This window comes from Oryza glaberrima, chromosome 3, assembly GCF_000147395.1.
Source record: "Oryza glaberrima chromosome 3, OglaRS2, whole genome shotgun sequence".
NCBI lineage: Eukaryota > Viridiplantae > Streptophyta > Magnoliopsida > Poales > Poaceae > Oryza > Oryza glaberrima.
Genome location: NC_068328.1, coordinates 34566868 through 34588918, shown reverse-complemented (window position 1 = coordinate 34588918; position 22051 = coordinate 34566868). Strand labels below are relative to the sequence as shown.

The window sequence follows — 22051 nt, the reverse complement described above, 5'->3', positions numbered from 1 at the left end:
CCGGACGGACAATGCGATTGCGAAACCAATCCGGGAAAACCGTACCTATAGCGGATTTCCGACTTCTCAAAAAAAAAAAAAAGAGAAGCGGATTTCCTTCTGCCGTATTTGGGCTGTTCTGATAGCCACCTTCTTGGCCCACTATCTGTTGGGCCATTGGTCATAATGGGCCGTGCGGCTCACTTGCTCACCTCGCATACTGTTCGCCTCACACGATGAGCTCGAGAGGCCGACCACGAGCTCCGGCGGCGGCGGCGGCGAGGGAAAGCGCAGCGGTTCCCGGTCGTCGGCCGGCCAGGTCTTATAGAGAGAAAGGCTTGGCAGCCAGGTTTCGCGCGAGGGCCGACGTTGCCTGCACAGATCTGGCTCAGGTGGTAGCCGTCGGCCGGTCAGATCCGGCGTGGGGAGTCAGGCGGGACAGCGGTGACTCGGAGGGAGGGCGAAACGTCGATTCACGCTTCAGTTCTTGTTCCGGTTTGATCCATGATTCCTATTCATTGATTATTTTTTCCTCGTTTTTTTCCAGCATTCCAATTTTAAGCATTACACTAATAGAAACACTTTGTCGCAATTTGCTGGGTGTGATGTTGTGAAGATCTGCAGCCCCTGGGCCGTTGGAGTGATTGTTGGAAGCTCACGCATTGAGAGAGTGGCAAATGGCCAAACGCTCAATCCATCCATGCTCACATCACTCAAGGTATCAAGCTGCGAAATCACATAATCTTTGCGTGGTATTTGTTTCATATTGTCATATTGATGATACTTTGTACACTTGTACATTCATTGAGTCAGTACCAACTCTTGTCCAGACCAAAAAAAACCTCGGATGCTCAAACCTCAGCGCAGTTTCTCTCTTCTTCTTTTTTGGTCTAATACCAGAATGATTAACCAGGATGTGCACATACATATATGGCTACAAATATGCATGTTCTAATATGTGAACGATCCCTAGCGCCATATTTAACTGCAAGTATATGCACGACAGTTTAACATCCATGGGCTGCATAGGATTTTCAACCTTATAGTTCCCTTTATATGCTGTTGGTTGCTTTCCTCCAATAAAAATACTTTTTTATTTTCTGAATAATATTGCACCTGAAGGTTCCTTTCCACTCTTTCCCTTTCATCTGTGATGGGACTGTCTGAATCCTTTGTCCTCATATTCACCAATTGATTGCTGTAACTAGAATAGTATGATGGATTGTAATGTTAATAGCTGTTGCCCTGTTCTGATTGAACATATAACATATCTTTTGCTTCTGGTGGTGATTTAAAAAACACTTGACCTGTTTTTTGAATTTTCAGATTAGTTATAAAGAGTTAAAGACAGTACCTAACTACCTGGATTGGTGATATAATTGGAAGGTAGGAAGGATGATCTTGCTGCAACAAGAGGTGCGTGTCACATTGGATCGATTATGTTGCGTGTACTATAAACAGATGGTGTTTTCTTTCAATATATATAAATACCACCAAGATGGAAAATCAACCTATAGAGCATACAAATAGTTATGTTGTTATATACTGTAATATGTTCAGAATAGCAAGTGTTTCTGAATTAAGTGATGGGAAAGCAATAAATCTGCTTGCACCATGATTAGTTGCTACAGTTTCATTACAGTGCCATTTTTTTAAAGGTTATTTTTATAGAAATCCTTTTTTCTGTGGTTGTGTATAACAGAGGCTGAGCAGAGGTCACATTAGTTCAAATAGTTTGTGTGCTAATATCTGAAAACTTGTTAAGTTCACTATATTATGTTTGAAGTGAATAACTGCATAACCGTGGCTGTCAGAACTACTCTTGAGGCAATGTAACTCATGTACTTTGCTTCCGAGTTCAATACAACAAAGCCTCAACCTCCGGGCCTAGCCATGGAGCTCCTTGATCTGTTGTTCAATGTGTATACCTGAACAAGTTTGACTATTTTTCCCAACTCTGCCTACCACAACTGCTAGATCCCTGACTGCTCTCTAATTCTGAGTATTTAGTCATTAGTCTTCGAATCAGCATGGCCTTTACTTTGTTTGCAGAGTTTCATCTATGCACTCGTACAATACCCATCTCACTGGCCCATCTTCGGTATGGTCGTCGAGGACCCTGAGGTGTAATTCCTCGCCAACAAACCGATAAGCGAAGCAGACCACCGTATGATTGGGATCCTTTTCCCTGTTGCTGCTCCCACGGTAGACAAGATCATTCTTTGTTGTGCAGATCATGTACTCGTCATTCACCCACAATGTTGCCAGCAGTGGACCATGGGCGAGTAAGAGACGCACTGCTGCCTCATGACTGACGTCTTTCTGGACATTTTTGTACATATGATATCCATTTATTGGTAAGAAGATACCCTGTATTGTCTCCACTCCCCTTCCCTTCGCCACCACCTTCAGCACATCCTCTACAAATGCTCCGTCTGCAGGGCTCCACACCTTTTTGTTTATGCATTTCTTCTTTACACCCTTGAGTCTCTTTGCTTTTAAGGGGAAGCTACCAATTCCATGTAGGATCTCAAAGGCTAGCCTATGTTGTGCTTCCACACACATAACACTGGCAGCTATAGAGCATATTCCTGTAACAAGATCAGTGGAGTCAACACACGTTTGTTTTGTTCAGCAGTTCATCAAAATTTCTAAATTAGAGGATATGGACAGTAACTAACCATCTATCTGAATGAACGGTGAACCCATTGCCATCCACCAACTCCATTCACTCGGGAGTTTTGGTTGATGCCGTCGTAGTGTGGTCCAACTGATGGAGAATTCTAATGCATATCATAAGATGTGCTCCATGAGCCAGTGTAATAAGTTTGGGGAAGCTGATGGACCAAGCTTGAGCTGTGGCACCAGTGATGTTCCTTGTTTTGATTTTACCTGTCCCATTATCATAATTTAGATTAAGTAACATTTACAAAATAAGAATAACATTATATATTCAGCATGATTCATAATTAACCACAATGCTACCCATATCACAAAATGATTCATATTTGAAACTTGTTAAAATACTAATATGTATATGTATGTATGTTTCCCAGTTAACACTGATAACTACGATGTCTTTTTAAACATTTGTACCCATACACGCAACACAACGTATGCCAGTTTACTCTTATTTCAACAGACAAAGACCGAGTTTTCTTATCAGCTCCTTAATTAAGTAAATCGAACAGCATGATTAGGCATATTTAATTAGACCAAATGGAGTAATATTGATTAGAAGAAGAGAGTTATCGTGCACAAAAATGTTATGCAAATGTAGAACATCATGATCGGGAAAAAAAATGCGGCAATCCGCCATGAACGAGATCAGAAGCAGCACAGAACGTTGATCAGAAGCAGGAGAAGTAGCCGTACCAATGGAACGCTCATGGAGGAGGCTTGCCCAGCCTGTGCTAATCCGCCGCCATGGGCATGAGCACCGTCATTGATGACGATGACGATGGTTGCAGGATCTTGCAGAAGTTGGCTGCAGGAAGAATGGCAGCTGCTCCATCCCAACAAGTCGCCGTGGCCTCTTGCGTAACCGCCGGAGAAAGGCTCGCCGCAGCGGTAGCGGTCTGGATGCCGGTGAACGAGAAGTCGCTCACCGCCTGAAGAAGGGAAGCCGCTCCTGCCCAAGAAGTGGCATTCGTCGCTTGCGGCGCCGCCGGAGAAAGAATAGCCGTCGCGGTATGGATGGCCGTGAAGTTCCTCGCCGGCGGAAGAAGAGCGGCCGCAGGATCCGGGGTAGTCAAACCCGCCGCTTGCGGCACCGCCGGAGAAAAGCTCGCCGTCGCGGCTGGATAGCCGGGAACGCGAAGTTGCTCGCCGCAGGAAGAAGGGCAGCCGCCGTGAAGGTCGTCGCCGCCGGAAGAAGAGCAGCCGCTCGATCCGAGGTAGTCGAGTTCGCCGCTTGCGGCGCCGCCGGAGAAAGACTCTCTGACACGGCCTGGATGGCCGCGAACGCGAAGTTGCACGCTGCCGGAAGAAGAGAAGCCGCTCGAGGCGCCACCGGAGAAAGACTCGCCGTCGGGGTAGTCGAAGTCGCAGGAAGAAGGGCAGCCGCCGGAAGAAGAGAAGCCGCTCGAGGCATCACCGGAGAAAGACTCGCCTTTGGGGTAGTCGAAGTCGCCGCCGGTGAAAGGGTCGAAATGGAATTCTTGATCCATGTCTCAGGTTCTTGATTTCTTGCGTTCTTGGTTTCTTGGCTTTCGGGTGGAGACGAAGGGAAGCGCGCGCGGGGAGAAGAAGAAGAACGCTTTAAAATGGGCTTCCCAGTAAGCCCATAATAAGCCATTGGGTTGGGCCTTATGGGCCTCGTTTCCCGTCTTCTCCATGGCTCACGGGAGAGAGCGGCTGCCGCGGAAGGAGAATGGCCGGCGAAGTGCCACACAGTCTCGCGACCAGTTTTGATCGCGTATTTTTGATTGACTTCTGCGATTTCGTTGGAAGGGGTACTATTGTCCTATTTTAGTTAAAATACACATTGCTAACCGTGTTGGTTCAAACTGTGAGTCTAATGGTAGGTATGCTAAGTTCTGACTGTTTTTATGGTAAATGTGCAATTATAGTTTTTATAATGGTAAATTCACCGTTCCGGCAATGGCAAATATGCAATTACCCCAAAATAAAATCTAAGGCAAAACTATCAAGGTTAAAAAACCATGTGATTTTTAAGAAAAAAAATCACCCAACATATACAGCAAATTCAAACTCAAACATGTCCAACTTGAAAATTCAGCACTTTCCGTACTGCAAAATACTTTAGGGTTTTTTTTAACACATCCAAGATAGGCACGCTATTTATGTACTCCAAAGTTAACAAAAGCTACTTATATACTCATATACCTTCCAAGTTCCAACACCACTATAGCTGAATGGTCTAAAACACAAGTGCACACAGCATATGTAATAATATTACAGGACTAACAGCGGGCATAGTTGTATAATTAACTTCAATGACATGGCACAAAAAATCCTGCGACAAGTCACACCAGCGAACACATCGGAAGGAGGAAGAAATTCAACAGAGCAGAACAAGGACATGATGATTCTAAAAGTTACACAATCTGACTCCGTCCACGTATGTGTACATGTCCTCAAAGCCACGTGGGGGTTCTTCCTCCTCCATATCGTCAGGTTGACGCCAATATGGCAGGGGCACGGGCCACCTACAGTTCAATGTATATGCAATGTGATTACAAATTTAATTTTGGGAGACATTTTGTAATACTCACTAGTATTAATTGTATCATAAAACTAACCTGTTTAGCGTGACACTGTTACCTGTTTCGATTGTCCAGTCAGGCGCAACAGGTGGAGATTGGGGAAGCACGAAACAATATTTTGAAGTACATGCAGTCTGATCAAAAACCCTGTTTAGGTTGGCATTGTCACCTCCATTCCAGCCAGGTAGATATACTCCTGTAGTTCAATACATGCAACGTGATAAGAAATTTTTTGTGAGGCGTCGTAACTTACTAGTTTTGTGATGTATCATTAAACTAACCTGCGTAGCATGGGAGTGGCCCCTCTAGGGTAACTACCGAAGTCAACTTCAGCAGAGCTGCTGCCAAACACACCATTGAATATATTTAATTTACAGCAAATCATACAACCAAGTATTTTTTTTTTAAAAAAAAACATGAAGACTTCAGATGAGCAGCACTTGAATAACCAAAAAAAAAAGAGAAATGAATCTACTTGCCTTCTGTTTTTAAAGTGTCCTAGAATCTTACTAATCACATGCCATCGCAAGTAAGGGGTTCCTATCTTCTTATCATAGAAGTTCATGCCCAAAACATTCCCGTCCAAATCAACAAGAGGCCCTCCAATCCCACCCTGCCAACATGACATGGGCAAGTAATTAAGTTGTCATTTGTCATCACAAACAGATGGGATAAGTTACATGCAACTAATATATTCATTTCCACCATGTAAATCAAATAGGTGAGAAATTAAAAATTGACAGAGCCAGCCAGCAGTATATATGTACCTTAGTGATTCTGCAACACGAACGTAAAAGGAAGCGGCAATCAAGTGTGCCGGTCCAGGGAATCAAATGTCCACTTTCAAACATTAATTTGCCTGAATCGAAGAAATATCCTATAGCTGCTACCCAACTACTTCCTCCGTCCAAAAAAAAAAAAAAAAGACAAACCCTAGTTTCCGTGCCCAATGTTTGACCGTTTGTCTCATTTGAAAAAATTATAAAAAAAATTAAAAAGACAAGTCACGCATAAAATATTAATCATGTTTTATCATCTAACATCAATAAAAATACGAATTATAAAAAAATTTCATATAAGACGGATAGTCAAAGTTGGATACGGAAATCTAAGGTTTGCCTTTTTTTGAGACGGAGAGAGTACAATTGTGCTGGTCAAGCCGAGTACATACTGGAAGAGCATTCCAACTGTGATGGGTACTGACTAGAGCAACATTGTAGTGTAAGCTATAATGTTGTAAATACCCTACATCGCATGTACCGTTTGGAAGCAACACCTGTATCTGCAAAGTAATGATAAAGTGTGTGAGAATTGAAAGAGAAACTAGCGATATACTTCATCCGTTCTATAATATAAATTTTAACTTTTTATTTGTTTTATTTACCATTCGTCTTATTAAAAAATTAGAATTATTATTTATTTTATTTGTGACTTACTTTATTATCCAAAGTATTTTAAGCACAACTTTTCGTTTTTTATATTTGCACAATTTTTTTATGAATAAGACGAGTGATCAAACAGTGTAAGCAAAAAGTCAAAATCATTTATATTATGGGACGGAGGAAGTATAGGAGAATAAAAATTATGATGAGCTCTAGCACCTACAGCCAAGTTTTTAGCAATCTACCATCCATCATCAGACTCTCTAACCAAGCTCGCTGATGTGAGAATAATTTTGTATCCATTCGTCCATTCAATAAAAAAACCCGTGCAGGCAAAATGCCTCCTTCCTCCTGCATACCATGCATACTGTTGATTATTATATCTTATTAGTGATTGCAAAATATATAAAAATGAAATAGTACAATCAATAAAACATTAATTAGTGTAAAATCACCACTCCATGAAGTAAGTGCAACAACACTACGACGAATGTTGTTAGGAAAGCTTTCTGATGTGAATTCACACCAGGAACCTTGACCATATAGATGGCCAAAAGTCTCTTCAAAAGAATTAGCCAAAATCATGCCATCTGGTAGAAGGTGCATGGTAGAATAGTTAGTGATAAAACAGAACTGTAAAAAGGTGTTTACTGGTAGAATATCATCAAATAACTCACCATATAATATGTTTAGTGGTGGCTTGGGATAATTCTTTTCGGTTAGATAGTCATTCCCACACCTTTGTCCTGGTGCTGCACAAGGAGTGGTCGGCAATGAAATACAATTAATACTAAATATGATAAGTTAACTCAAAACTAGAATGTTCAAATATAAAAAGCTAATCTCTCACACCACCAGTAAGAACCTTAAAAACAGATTCCATTACAAAGCATATATTAATTGTTACACAAGACAGCAAGTTAAAGCATTAATTTATAACTGGGGGGCATATATTAATTGTTGTTAAATTATAAATTGGGTAACTATAGCAGCATACTCACCATCATACAAAGCAAGTGAGACAACGCTCTTAGACAAATTTCGTGGCTGGTTGAGATTATCTTGATTAGAGCCCAGACATAAGTTAAAACGCCATAGAACACGGGAGTTAGTCATCAAATATAGTAGCATGTACAAGAAGATATGGCAGAAAAGAGGATAACAAATGAAGTTGAGGTCAATGACTTATTACTTGTCTCTACTCCTGGGGCTTTGTATCTTGTCACGATCTTAACAATAACACCCTCCCTCTTCTTAGCTATGTTGCTGTATTCCATGACTGAAGCAAAATATTTAGTATTGTAGCTTCTTGTGAGATGAGTACGTAGCAGACGTCCTCTTAATTTTCCGCGTCTTTTCGCTAACTGAAGCAGAATCAAAAGTAACATTGTAAATCCAATTCGTAAGAGGTTATATATTACTACTACCTCTATATTTTAATGTATGAGGCCGTTAACTTTTTGTTTAACATTTGATTATTCGTCTTATTCAAAAAAATTATATAATTATCATTGATTTTATTGTGACTTGATTCGTCATCAAATATTCTTTAAGCATGACATAAATATTTTCATATTTGCACAAAAAATTTGAATAAAATGAATGGTCAAGCGTTGGTCGAAAAATCAACGGCGTCAGTACTACAGAAGAGACGTTAGTGGCTTTATGTCAAGGTTGATGGTGCTTGCTTGACCCTAACGTACATACGTACATACGGTTGGAGAAAACATAAGTAATAAACAGGCTAGCTGTGTACTACAAAATAAACTTGGATAGGTGAGGGTGAAACAGTTTGAGGGTAGCAGTCCATGCATAGTTGAGCTAAGAAACGAGCTTATTCAGACTAACTTAATCCAAGTGGATTGGCGGCCGAACGAACAGGAGGGAGGACACAGACCAAAGGAGGTCACCGAGAGCCGGTAGAAGAAACTGAGATATGTATGTTAGGGTATGAAGAAGGTAAATTAAGAGGACTTGCCTGGTCTTCTCTTGTGTGGAGGGAACGAAGGAAGACGACGATGCCAGTAATCCTCGATCCTCCGCCTCAAGTCAAGGGAGAGGCGAGAGACATATAAATAAGGGTGCTCCGATGCGTTAGAATCGGAGCTTCTAGCATGTGTGGAAGGAATCAGCCTGGCGATCCAATGGACGATGCTTCCTATTGAAGTGGAGACGGATTGTTTGACGGCGGCCCAGTTGATGCAGTCCAAGGAACCGGACCGCTCTTCCCTTGCTTTCATTGTTAGACAGATTAAAGTGTTGATTGATGGACAGAGGGATTTCATCATCAGGAAGGTCCACAGATCTCAAAACCAGATTAGCCATGCTTTAGCAAACATAGCTCGCACTGATAGGCTTTCTTTCCTTTGGGTAGGCGACACATGTAATCTTATTTCTCAGCTAGTTTGTAAGGACTTGTCGGTTGAGCAATAGTAATTCCCAGCTCTTCCCCGCAAAAAAAAAAAAGGGTTCCAAAAATATGTTTACTTATTCTGAAACCGACTGAGTACCGTACCTATTAGGCCGTGTTTTTTTTTCCTCACTTTCCTAATGGCCATGAAAATCGATCGAAATTAAGTTTGGAGATTTTCAGGCACCTTCTTTTCACTTAATTGATCCATATATTTCGCAGATTCTTGTGTTCTTGCCTTTCTTGGAAGCTCGCCGCGTACGTTCTTGGTTTCTTAGCTTTCGGCCGGAAGAGGTAGCAGAGAGGAAGAGAAGCGCGCGCGGGCCGAGGAGAGGAAGAAGAACGCTTTAAAATGGGCTTCCCAGTAAGCCCATAATGGGCCATTGGGTTGGGCCGTATGGGCCTCGCTTCCCATCTTCTCCATGTCTCACGGGAGAGATCGGGTCGGCTGCCGCGGAAGGAGAAAGGCCGGCGAAGTGCCACGTGTCCACGACGGCCGCCTCACTCCAACCGCGGCCTGATCCCGAAGCTATGTGGCGTAGCCGGCGAGACGCGCGCTATTCTCCGCCTCCGACATGGCTTCCGCCGCCTTGGCCTCCCGCGCGCTGCCGCCTCCGCCCCGCCACTGCGCTCGCCGCCCGCGCGCTCCACCGACCTCCGCCCCACGGCCACGACGCGGATGCGCGGCCGCCGCTCGTCCCGCGCGCTGCAGGGCGGTGGCCGCCGACGAGCGCCCCGCGGACCCCTCCATCCCCGAGGGCGAGGACGGCGCGCTCTCCGGGTACGTTTCGCACCGCACCACTACTCTCCGGCGATTGATCGATGCTCATAGGCATAGCCGGTTTTGCGTTCTGAATCGGGTCAGGGTGGCGGAGAGGCCGGAGGCGGACGTCGTCGTCATCGGGAGCGGGATCGGCGGGCTGTGCTGCGCGGGGCTCCTGGCGAGGTATAACCAGGACGTGCTCGTGCTCGAGAGCCATGACCGCCCCGGAGGCGCCGCGCACTCGTTTGACATCAAGGGCTTCAACTTCGACTCGGGCCCTTCCCTGTTCTCCGGCTTCCAGTCCAGAGGCCCCCAGGCCAATCCCCTCGCCCAGGTGATACTTGATTGCAGCAAATTGTTCTTCCCATTATGGCATTATGGGTTTAGAGCAAGTTAATTGTGGTGAGAGCTTGGAAGCTGATGTGGTCATTCAATTGGTCAGGTCCTTGATGCGCTAGGCGAATCAGTTCCATGTGCCTCATATGATTCCTGGATGGTTTATGTACCTGAAGGCCAATTCCTTTCGCGGATAGGTCCAACTGATTTCCTCAAGGTGAGCAGTCTTTTGCCATTAGATATGTAATCGTTGGAACCATTCACTTAACTTTACCTGTGACATTATCAGTTCTCACTCAGATATGTTATTTCTTCTCAAATGGTATGGCTGGTTATTGAACTTAGAGATGTTCTCTCCCATTTATGCAGTTTTGATGCTAACAATTTATTTATGTTGGATGCTCTGAACACGATTCTGACTCGCAATTCTTTCAGGACCTTGATGCATTTGTTGGTGCTGATGCAGTCCAGGAGTGGAAAAAGCTTCTTGTGAGTTTCTTTTGTCTGCATTGTGACTCTTTGGAAAATACTTTTGCAGCCATAGTCGTGTAGATGAACTCACTACTCACTGAACTGGAGTACTAAGCAACACATGAGCAATCCATAAATTATTAATGCTTTCCTTTCCTGTGCTATCCTTTTATAGGCATATTTTGTAAAAAATGTAAAAGCACCGTACTTGAATATGATATGATACTAGTTTCTTTTCCAGGATCATTTCTTCTTTTTTTTATCTTTGGGACATTTTATGTTCCACTAGAGCATGAGCTAATACCATACTAAAACAATCTCAGGATGCAGTTATTCCTATCTCTGCAGCTGCAATGGCTTTGCCTCCACTTTCCATTCGAGGTGATTTAGGTGTTCTCTCCACATCTGCTGGTAGATATGCTCCTTCTCTGTTGAAATCAATCCTGCAAATGGGACCTCAAGGGGCTCTTGGTGCTACAAAACTTCTAAGACCTTTCTCAGAGATCGTTGATTCATTGGGCCTGAAAAACCCCTTTGTTCGTAATTGGATCGATCTCTTGTGTTTTCTACTTGCTGGAGTCAAATCTGATGGTGCTCTTTCTGCAGAAATGGTAAACTAATTTCCATCAGGTTTACTTCCATTTGCAGTAGCTGTTGCTTTGCCTAACATTGAATTCATTATCCTTCCATTTGTGTTTTCCTTTAATTTCAGTACCTTTTGCTTTGCCATAATTTAGTGAATTACCATTTCCAACTGGTTTCCAGAAACAACATTTAGTTCACTGTTGAAACCGACCAATACCATTATGGCAATATATAGATGAATAAGAGAATTTGCACAACTTCTATCAATATATTTGTGGGTGCATTGACCCTAATGGTGAGGACATCATGGGATTAGTATTACATTGGTGCAATGTTCCTCTTCTTTCCATAAAATAGCTGTGCTGGTGTTACACGTTCTCATGTCATCTGAACTTGGAACAACCTCAATGTAGCATATTCTACATCTAGTTTATTTAGCAGATACTATTTCAGAATCTATACTATTCCGTAGTCACTCTCATGTGACCCTAAACCAGTCAATGCAGTCTACATGGTAGTGATTGCATTTATAGTGGATCTAAATTGTATAGGTTGATGGCATGCATTCCCATTGGTGGATGGCAGTGACTTATACCTGAATCTTAGCACTTTTATCTTGTTGGAGTGCTCCACAGCAACTGGATGTCGAAATATTTGGCACTGAACAATGCGATTCATCGCGTCAAAAAACAATGCGATTCTGAATAAGTTACAGTGCAGAGTTTTCCATATATTTACCTCTATGATACTTAGCTCCCATCTGTTGTGTCTATTCAAATTCACACAAATACTTTAAAAGTGATGATTATGATGTTTTCTGTTTCATCATTTGGTCTAACTACAACCACAGGTTTATATGTTTGCAGAATGGTATAAACCAGGATGCTCGCTTGAGTATCCTCTTGAGGGAAGCGGAGCAATAATAGATGCTCTTGTGCGAGGAATAAAAAAATTTGGTGGCAGGCTTGCTCTTCGTTCGCATGTTGAAAAGATTTTAATTGAGAATGGTCGAGCAGTTGGTGTCAAGCTACAAAGTGGACAAGTAAGCATCTTCTAAGGATATGTTATTACCAAACAAAAAACAAACTGTTACCTAGTAGGAAAGGATTTGTGTGATACAAGTTATGAACACAAAACCAATGATAGCAATGCAGATCCATATTATTACTATTGGTAATGATTTCATCAAATATGATACTTACATTACCTTGAGCCTCATGGATGCATCAAAGTCTTTAGTGTACAATCCACGATAATCACTATATATTTTCCCTCCCTCCCTCCAAAAAGTACCATCTTCAGTACTGCATATCACATTTAGTTTAGGGGCTTTAGGCCTTGGTCCACCCATTTGCAGTAGTGGCAGACCATAGAAATCATGTAGGCCAAGATGGCATATCTTTTCTCGCCCTGTTGTCTTATGCAATCTATTTTTGAGAGGCATGATTGTGCCACATGTTATTCTAGGTCACTAGATAGTAACCTATTCCCTTGTATTGACTTCCATCATGCAACCTATGTTTTGAAGATTCAGCAGCTGTTGAAATCTTGTCGGGAATTTGCTTCTCATGCAGATTGTGCGCGCAAGGAAAGCAGTTGTTAGCAATGCATCTATGTGGGATACTTTGGATTTGCTGCCACCAGATGCTGTCCCAAGATCATATCAAGACAAAGTGAAAGCAACTCCACAATGTGAATCATTTATGCATCTCCACTTGGGTTTTGATGTCGAGGTTGGTTGTCATACACTCATATTCATTAAGATGTGTGTTTTTACATTAACTCAGGCAATCTCTCACGGTAACTACTTACGTAACTGGAACAGAATGCCAGAGAGGACCTTGGAATCCATCATATTGTGGTTAATGATTGGAACAAAGGAGTTGATGCTGACCAGAACGTTGTATTGATATCAGTTCCTACTGTTCTTGGAAATGGCTTAGCACCGCCTGGAAAGCACGTCCTACATGCTTATACACCAGGAACAGAACCTTTCAGTTTGTGGGAAGGACTAGATAGGAAAAGCGCCGAGTATCGAAGGCTGAAAGAAGAACGCTCTGAGGTACAACATAGAACAAATGCTGTGCTCTTGTTCTTCTAGCGTTACTCCCCTGATAACTGGGAATTAGTCCCTAGAAATCCATGCACTTTAACACCGTTTTATCAGTTCAGATATTTCCTAGAAATTTCATCTCTTTACCCTTCTTTTCCACACGTGCAAACATGGGTGGCTTGTGTAGCCGTCTAGACTCCAGAGGCTAGAACAATAATCTACTACATGTTAGAATTTTAAGGAAGCAATTTTCTTGACTCATAGGAAGCAAATATGATCAAAAGTTAAGTAAAAAGTTATCAAAGCTAGACACACTTTTTATAGAGTACTCTTTTATTCACTGATTGTAAATAGTAACTTGCTGTATTCTATGATAAGTTAATTTAAACCTCTCAGGTGATGTGGAAAGCCGTGGAGCTTGCCCTTGGTCCAAGATTTAGCAGAGAAAAATGCGATGTGAAGCTGGTTGGATCACCATTAACACACAAGAGGTTCCTCCGAAGAAATAGAGGAACCTATGGTCCAGCCATAAAAGCTGGGGAGGCCACTTTCCCTGGGCAGGCAACACCTATACCCCAGCTATTCTGCTGTGGTGACTCGACTTTTCCAGGCATCGGTGTACCGGCCGTCGCTGCAAGTGGTGCAATTGTCGCAAACACGCTAGTCTCCGTGTCACAACATTCAGAGCTTCTTGATGCTGTTGGAATTTGACATGCAGACGTGCAGGTCAGTATCTACTTCCTTTCACATAACCGTTTCATTCTGAAGAATCTAAATTTTGGCTACTGAAACTGGAACAAATGACTTTGTTTTGCAAGAATACTACTGTGTGGAGCTTTTGACAGAGATCAATATTAATCTATGAAGATTAAAAGCTAAGTTCATCCTCCCCACATGCAGAGGTACAGCTAACAGATGACCCCCTTTGAATAGTGATGTAGCCACATCTCACAGCACACATGAGCACTTTACAGTAGCATATGCAAACTGAAGTGATAGCCGCCTGTGAGGCCCATGACCTGGTCAACGAATGACGGGACCCTGGTCTCTTAGCATGATGAACATGAACAGAACAGCTATCTCGGTGGACCTTTCGGGTTCTCCTGTTTGTTACTACCACTTGTTTCTTGTTTCTATTCATTCGGGCATAGCCATGTGACTGCCTCTGTTATATGTTTCTCTTGTTTTCCTGTATTACATCAAGTCTCTCTGGTTGCAGGTAAGCAGGCAGATCTGTGGATAACAGTATATGACTACATTACAACATACAGTAGATACTACAAGAAACATATGGATAAGCAGGAATTTTACATTGGATAATTTTGAGTTATTTTCTGTGACCCGATTGTCGTTTACAACTAGTACATGAGAACCACGGTTATGTACAGAAGTTTTTCTTAAAGAAAAAACCTGCATGATCCTGTACACTCCATAGTTCTGATGAACGATGAACTTGATAACACACGCAGGGCTACATGAAGTTTGTTTTTTCCCGCATTGTTAATGCAGCTGCTGACAAGTTGGTCTCCTGAGGCGAACCATGCATGTTGTATCGTTCTACCGAAAGTTCTGTGGCACATGCAGGCTTTTGTCGATTTCTTTTCTGGTATGGGGAGATAAACATGACTCCATGAGTTGGATTTGCGTTTAGGGTGTGTTTAGTTCCACGCTAAAATTGAAAGTTTGACTAAAATTGAAAGTTTGAAGAAAAAAATTGAAAGTTTATATGTATAGGAAAGTTTTGATGTGATGGAAAAGATGATACTTCGAAGAAAAAGTTAGGAAGGGCTTGGAATAGAAGAATGGATGCCTTACTACGACGGAAGCCGCACTTAACCACAAGGGAGCTGAATCTTGTTCGGCAAAATCTGAACTTTAGCAACATTGCCCAATCTGGGATAGCTGAAAATGATGGATTGATATATTAATTTAATTTTTATCATAGCTCATCAATTGGTAGTTTATCTAATTTTTTATAGCCTTTACGAATGAATAAACTACTGCTATGAAGTTGAAATGCTACTTTAGAAAAGTCCTCCATAGTTTTTTTGGTACTAAACACACTGTTTATATAAGTTTGAAAAGCAACGGAAATCCATAATATTAAAAGCAGAGCTTAACTCTAATGTTTTATTTTCACCTAAAAGTCGATGCCTGTTGTAATTGCAACATTGGCAATTTGGCATGATTCCATCTGTTTAAACAATTACAAATTGCACTACCCCAAGAATGAAAATCCTTGCAAAAATCACAATTCAGAAAAAGTTCACTCCCAAGTCAACACTCCTGTCAATCAATCCAAGTATGTTCACTGCCAAATTGACTGCAGCCAAACACCAAAAACCCCTCAAATCAAATGTCACTTCACATCCACAGCTCACAACCCAATTTTTTGTTTGCTTCTCCCCCCTCGTCTCCCCCATCCTTCCATTCCATCCATGGCATCACCTCCATAAATTTCTCTCTGCTCCTCCATGCCCTTGCCTATTCTTTTTTACCAGAAAAGGAAAAGTTTGGAAGGAGAAGAGCAGCTGCCCTCCACTACCTCACTCCACTCTCCCCCCCTACCTACTTGCTCCACACCAGAGAGAGCCCCAAACCATCTCATCTCATCATCTTCCGATTCCCTGCTCGCCCATAATTATTCCAAGAGCACTGGAGCCTGTTGATCTGCTTGCTCCAAGAATTTTTCTTTCATCTCTGTGGGATTTTGGCTCCAGGTACTGTGGCTCCAGATTCTTTGATCCCACCAGAGAGAAAAAGAAAGGGTCGTTTTTTAATGCTCCTTCGGACCCGGTTTGCGGCGGTTTGGACCCAATTATCGAGTTTTAGGATTTGGGATGGATCGCACGGTTTATTTTCGGAGGATCTTTGGGCCATTTTCGAGATTGATCTGTTCGGGATTTAGTGCAAGTTTTGCGGTTTTTCTTGATGATTATTTAGTGGCCCTTCTTGATCGCTGTGTGGCTGGAAATCCGGATGCCTTTTGGAGTAGTGTACTAACAGACGAATTATGTGTTTCGTACTTGAGTGCAGTGTACTTACTTCCTGAAGATTTTTTGGATGTTCTTCATCAGTTATAAATTGATGAAGCAACTTTTACAAGAAAAATTTCCTACTATGCCATAGAAGGTTCATCTCGATCTTGACACATTTTTATGGAATGTGTATGCAGCTGTTGCTGAAGTGATGCTGGAGGAAACGGCATTGCAATGGCGGGCTGATCTTCTGCAAGCAATGGAGTGATTACTGGTCTGTTTTTCTTGTCCTGACCTGGGGAATCTCGGGTAGTGGGGGATGGCCTATTCTGGACTAAGGCATGGCGGCGTTGGGAGCTCCTCTCGGCCGGGACATGGATTCAAGGGCCCGGCTAGTTCGGTTGAATGTCTAGGAAGGGAGATGCTGGAAATGCAATTGAGGGATTCCAAACCAGATGTTGGTGATGAAAAGGTAGGTTTCTGTTCGTGTTTGTTTGTCACTGAGTGAACTAGTGTTGATGTAGGATGAAGAGTCACCTGTCACCAGAATCAAACTCTTGTTTCTGTGGTTCCTGTTATTTTGTTCACCTCCTGTAGCAATGAGCCACTGTGCCTTTCTGAGAAAGTAGTAAATAATCACTGCATAACTTCAAAAAATGTCTGTAATTTGCTACTCTGCAAATTTGACATGTTGTCCACCCTAGAAAAGCATGGTTTTATGACACTGCTTCATACTTCTACGGCTCATGAATATTCACAGAAAGCCTACGGAAATATGAACCAAGACTGCACTTTGGTTTACCAACAATTCATTTGCAGAACACTGAACGAGATGTAGTCGACGGCTCTAGCGCTGAAGCTGGTCACATAATAGCTACTACGATCCGTGGCCGAAATGGTCTACCTAAACAGGTAAAAATAGTTTCGCTTTCATCCTTGCAATTTGTGATGTTTGGCCATGAAACAATGCTGATAAAGTGGTTATGGTAATGGAACAGTCTGTCACTTATATTGCTGAGCATGTGGTCGGAACTGGTTCTTTTGGGGTTGTATATCAGGTAAGCCTGTGGCTTTTTCATTGTAAAAATTTCTCTATGTGACTGTGAAAGGCAAATAACCTGTTCGTGTCAACTCTTAGGCCAAATGTCGAGAAACAGGAGAAATTGTTGCCATAAAAAAGGTTCTTCAAGATAAACGTTACAAGAACAGGGAATTGCAAATTATGCATATGCTGGATCATCCTAATATTGTTGGTCTTAAGCATTACTTCTTCTCAACCACTGAAAGGGATGAACTTTACCTCAATCTTGTCCTTGAGTATGTTCCAGAGACAGTAAACCGAATTGCGAGACAGTACAGCAGAATGAATCAACGGGTGCCCCTCATTTATGTCAAATTATACACTTATCAGGTCAGCCCTGATTTGTTGTCTATTTTTCTGAGTGACTCGCCTTTGCATTGGACCAGTAACCTTTAGGAAATAATATAATTTTCCATCTCATGCCCCATTCCAAACCGATTGCTTCTATAGATTCAAGAGAATAAACTCTTTGGATGTCCTGTCATAATCTATTTTTGGTTATCTTATTTTCGAGGAACAAGGGGGCACATTTGCAAAGTTCTTAATTTTTCAGCTGGGTTATCCAGTGCCTTCGGGCATGCATGCCACACTAGAGCTTATCAATAGTTGATGCATATTTTTTTCCTGTAAAATATCAATGGACCATGTTCAACCATCTGCAAGGGAGCACTGAGTGCCATAATTTTTATGTAATGTAGGCATACATGCTCTCCCAATTTGTTTGCATGTTCTAAAACCTGTCATGTGAAGCATGGTTCAAACTTGGTGGCAGTCATGTGTTGTCCTTGTGTCCACTCGAGTATTATCTTCAAGTAGCCCAGGACTGCACTGGAACGTTTAGAAGTTTTGGATTAATGATTCAAATTGATTTCTTCCATGGAGAATCGGCATTTAAACATCTACTCAAGCCAGCTTGTCAATTTTCCTGACTTCATATGTATGTTCAACAGCTTGCTTCTTGTTTGTGTAGCTAAACATCAAGCGCTATCTACTTATCTAATAATTTTTCTGTCATATGATTTGAGATGATAGTGAAATATAACATTTTTCATGAGATAAGTAGCACATCATTTTGGCCGGTAAAAAAATTCTGAGATTTGATTGCGTGACTTCAATCTACTCTCTAGGAACCAGCAGAGATCATTTACTGTTTAACTGAAAATTTTCACATTAGTGCATGTAATTGTTTATATACTCTTAACTAATGGTTAGATTTATCTATTTACTCCAGTTAGAATTCTAACTAATGAGTTGTTCTATACACCTGTTTGCTCTCTGTAGCTGTTGAAATAAATTCTCCCAACATGCACTAAACCGTGCTTCCAGTTGTATTTTTCTTTATGATATCATATCTTAAGACAAAATTTGATTATTTATTAACTACTAAGTCATCTAAATCGTTGTTCCTGTTGTCTTTGCAGATATGCCGAGCACTTGCTTACATACATAACTGTGTTGGCATCTGCCACCGTGATATAAAACCACAGAATGTTCTTGTGAGATTTTAACCCCTTTATTTTCTATGCTTAATATGTTTTGCTGTACAGATCCTCAAATATAAATTAATGGGATCATGGAAAATAAAACATAACTAATTGGTACATGAAGGAGTTGCATATATGTAACATTGTCTACTTTTAACTACATGAAATATTCACAGCAAACTCTATATCCTGTAGAGAAGGTGCATAATGTTGGTAATAAAGCTTTGCATTTTTATGTATCTGCATTTCCCTAAAAATATTAGTCATAATTCATAAATGAACTTGGGCAATCTTATTTTCTCCTTTCGTTCCATTGAGCTTTCATATGTTTACTGTTGCATATTTCTGAAGAGCATAAAGTATATTGCTCATTGGGACTGAGATTCTGGTTCATATGTATCCAAATATCTTAATTATTGGTTGGTTCCACATACATGATATAACATTCTGAAACTGAAAAAAGCAATCCACATGTGCATTATTTAGTTTCCTATAGCTGAGCCATCCCATGTGCATTGTTTGGTGCCGATGCTACATGTTATCAACTTATCATATTATCAAACTGTATGTTACTGTTTATATTGTTTTGCTTGTTGATGATATTGGCTGATGGAAGAGCACTTTGGTTATACATAGTCATTTTTGTTCTTTATTGAAAGAGAAAATATCCATGGCTCCACATATTTGGATTGCATCAACTACCACTAGGTCCACTACTAGGACTATGATGCCAAATTATTTGACATATAGAACAGCAGGATTTAAGATTAAGTCTCATATATAAGATTATTAAAACGGTATAAACTGCACATATAAAGGAACATTTATGCAGACAAACTGTTAGTACTTCAATTATTTATTTTAAAACCGTGATCATGCATGTACTTACAGACTGAAATTCACTAAGTTTTGATGGTACTAATAAGGTCTTCCTTCGCACTGTAGGTTAACCCACATACACACCAGCTCAAAATATGTGATTTTGGCAGTGCAAAAGTTTTGGTAAGTTCTGAATTTGGCAGAAATTTAAATTCACAAGCATTTCTGTTTTCTGAATGGACACACTGGGTTTTCTTGCAAGGAAATGTGAACTTAGGCAGGTAGCCTACACATGATAGTCTTAAATTGCAGCTTTTTCCCCGCCGAATGTGCAGGTCAAAGGAGAGCCAAATATCTCCTACATATGCTCAAGATATTACAGGGCACCAGAGCTCATATTTGGTGCAACTGAATATACTACTGCCATTGATTTGTGGTCTACAGGCTGTGTCATGGCAGAGCTTCTGCTTGGACAGGTTTCATTCATGCATACAATATTTTGCTTTTGTTCAATTTCTTATTCTAATAACATTCATCCATGCAGCCTCTGTTCCCTGGGGAAAGTGGAGTTGATCAGCTGGTCGAGATTATCAAGGTAACATTTTTCTATGATGTCCTAAACTGTTCTCTCCTGTGACCATTGATCTTGACAATAACATGTTTAGTCATAGCGCCTTGCAGGTTTTGGGTACTCCAACAAGGGAAGAGATCAAGTGCATGAATCCGAACTACACGGAGTTCAAATTCCCTCAAATTAAGGCTCATCCATGGCACAAGGTATTCTGCCCATCCTTGACAAAACTAATGCAATATCGATGTCCGATTTGGTACATACTTTTGGGACAGGGAGATCTTTTAACGCAAATTACTATGCTGTTAAATTTTGAAATATTTGTTGAAGACAAAAAGGATTAAAAACCAAATGGAAATGAAATCCAATTTCTGTGTTACCATTTGCGCTTCGACATTCCTATTAGTTGGGTCCTGCGTGTGTGAGCAATGTCCATATTATGTGTGTGTTCAATTGGAAAATTAAACAATACTTTCTCAGTGTTCTTTTTGTAACTCAAAAGTTTTGTTTTTTACCCAGGTTTTCCAAAAAAGGCTTCCACCTGAAGCAGTGGACCTTGTAAGCAGGTTTCTGCAATACTCGCCAAATCTTCGGTGCACCGCTGTAAGGCCACATGAGATTTTGGTTGTTATGATGGCCTGAGCAGCCTGATGTGGTATACTGTTAGATTTCTCTCTCATCTAACCTATTTAATTATTCTCCAGATGGAAGCCTGCATGCACCCTTTCTTTGATGAGTTGAGAGATCCAAACACTCGTCTACCTAATGGGCGTCCTCTTCCTCCTCTCTTCAACTTCAGAACACAAGGTATCATAGCTGAATGAAACAGCGATAACAGCATATGAACCTTAGCATTTGTTGATTTGATTCTCATCAACCTAAACATTCCTAAATCTCTCTGCCTCGTCTAACACCTCATGTAGACAGTATTTATGTGAGCTGAGAGAATTATTTCATGAATTATGTTCAAAATGGTACCTAGCATTTAGGTGAACAAACTGAAGCCAATGCTCGATCTTCCACTTCCCGAAATGGCAGAATTGTTCCGTTAATTGTTTGTTCGCCTCAATGTCAAAATGAATCCTGCTGCTTTGAATTTATCCTCAGCTAAACTGATACAACATTTGCAACATTGGCAGAGCTAAATGGCATCCCTCCAGAAGCCATCGAACGTCTGGTTCCCGAGCATGCGAGAAGGCAGAGTTTGTTCATGGCGCTGCGCACCTAGTTCTCTAGCTCTTCTTTTTTCGCAGTTTTTCTTCCTGAGGGAAGCCCTGTAAAGGTGTAGTGGCTTCTATGTGCCCATCTCAGTGTGGATAAGGTCTTTGGCTAGAGTTGTTGTTGTTGTTGTTCATGGCAGGATGTGATGTGAGTGAGGTTGGAGAAGAAGAGGCTTGTGCTTGGTGTGCTTGTGCGGTTGGTTTGAGGTTGGAATCTATGCTTCAGGGTTCCAGGCTGTGTAACTCCTCCAGTTCTCTTTGGACTTTGGTTTGAAGATTGTGTGCAGTAACAGTGCTTGGTTCAACTTCAGAGCGGTCTGGTGATGAAAAGAAAATCATTCAGAAAGTTTTGTTTATGTTCAATGCTTCACCACTCATATTGTCGATGCAGATGCAGATATGTTCAACTTCAGAGTTTTGTTTATGTTAAATGCCTCACCATTCAGAAAATCATTCAGAAAGTGTGCACGAAGGATCTCAGTTTTCCTATAAATCTTCAGAAGATTTACAGTAGAGTGATCTCTCTAAAATTTCCAGTGACTAACTGGGCCGTGCCTACATGAAATCCTATGAAATCGGAATCTTTCCATCTCCCTGAAGAAAAAAAGAAAGAAAGAAATTGAAAAAAAATTCAAATCTCCAGCGGAAATAACCACCAGCTTCGTACACACGCAAGAAAAGACGACCACGA

General features: G+C 41.4%; 2 protein-coding genes, 1 long non-coding RNA gene and 1 pseudogene across 3 annotated transcripts; 3 read left to right on the top strand and 1 right to left on the bottom strand.

Annotated features, from left to right (window-relative positions):
* The first annotated feature begins 194 nt into the window (after positions 1–194).
* On the top strand, positions 195–1594 carry LOC127766706 (uncharacterized). The gene is made up of 3 exons (XR_008016287.1): positions 195–474; positions 596–697; positions 1306–1594. It is a non-coding gene; the product is annotated as an uncharacterized LOC127766706 (long non-coding RNA).
* A 3253-nt stretch (positions 1595–4847) lies between these two features.
* On the bottom strand, positions 4848–6159 carry LOC127766704 (uncharacterized; annotated as a pseudogene).
* Positions 6160–9495: 3336 nt separating this feature from the next.
* LOC127769008 (prolycopene isomerase 1, chloroplastic) lies at positions 9496–14632 on the top strand. The gene is made up of 11 exons (XM_052294687.1): positions 9496–9780; positions 9865–10096; positions 10205–10315; positions 10534–10587; positions 10893–11180; positions 12005–12196; positions 12729–12887; positions 12980–13216; positions 13604–13933; positions 14026–14109; positions 14427–14632. The coding sequence occupies exons 1-9, from the start codon at positions 9575–9577 to the stop codon at positions 13916–13918; spliced, it is 1794 nt and encodes a 597-aa protein (XP_052150647.1). The 5' UTR covers positions 9496–9574; the 3' UTR covers positions 13919–13933; positions 14026–14109; positions 14427–14632.
* A 947-nt stretch (positions 14633–15579) lies between these two features.
* LOC127766594 (shaggy-related protein kinase kappa-like) lies at positions 15580–21670 on the top strand. Its single transcript, XM_052291683.1, has 13 exons — positions 15580–15927; positions 16383–16657; positions 17005–17097; positions 17184–17243; positions 17324–17596; positions 18688–18762; positions 19696–19752; positions 19905–20045; positions 20114–20164; positions 20251–20346; positions 20660–20743; positions 20845–20947; positions 21280–21670. Exons 2-13 carry the CDS (start codon positions 16505–16507, stop codon positions 21366–21368), a joined length of 1275 nt encoding a protein of 424 aa, XP_052147643.1. The 5' UTR covers positions 15580–15927; positions 16383–16504; the 3' UTR covers positions 21369–21670.
* Positions 21671–22051: the final 381 nt, after the last annotated feature.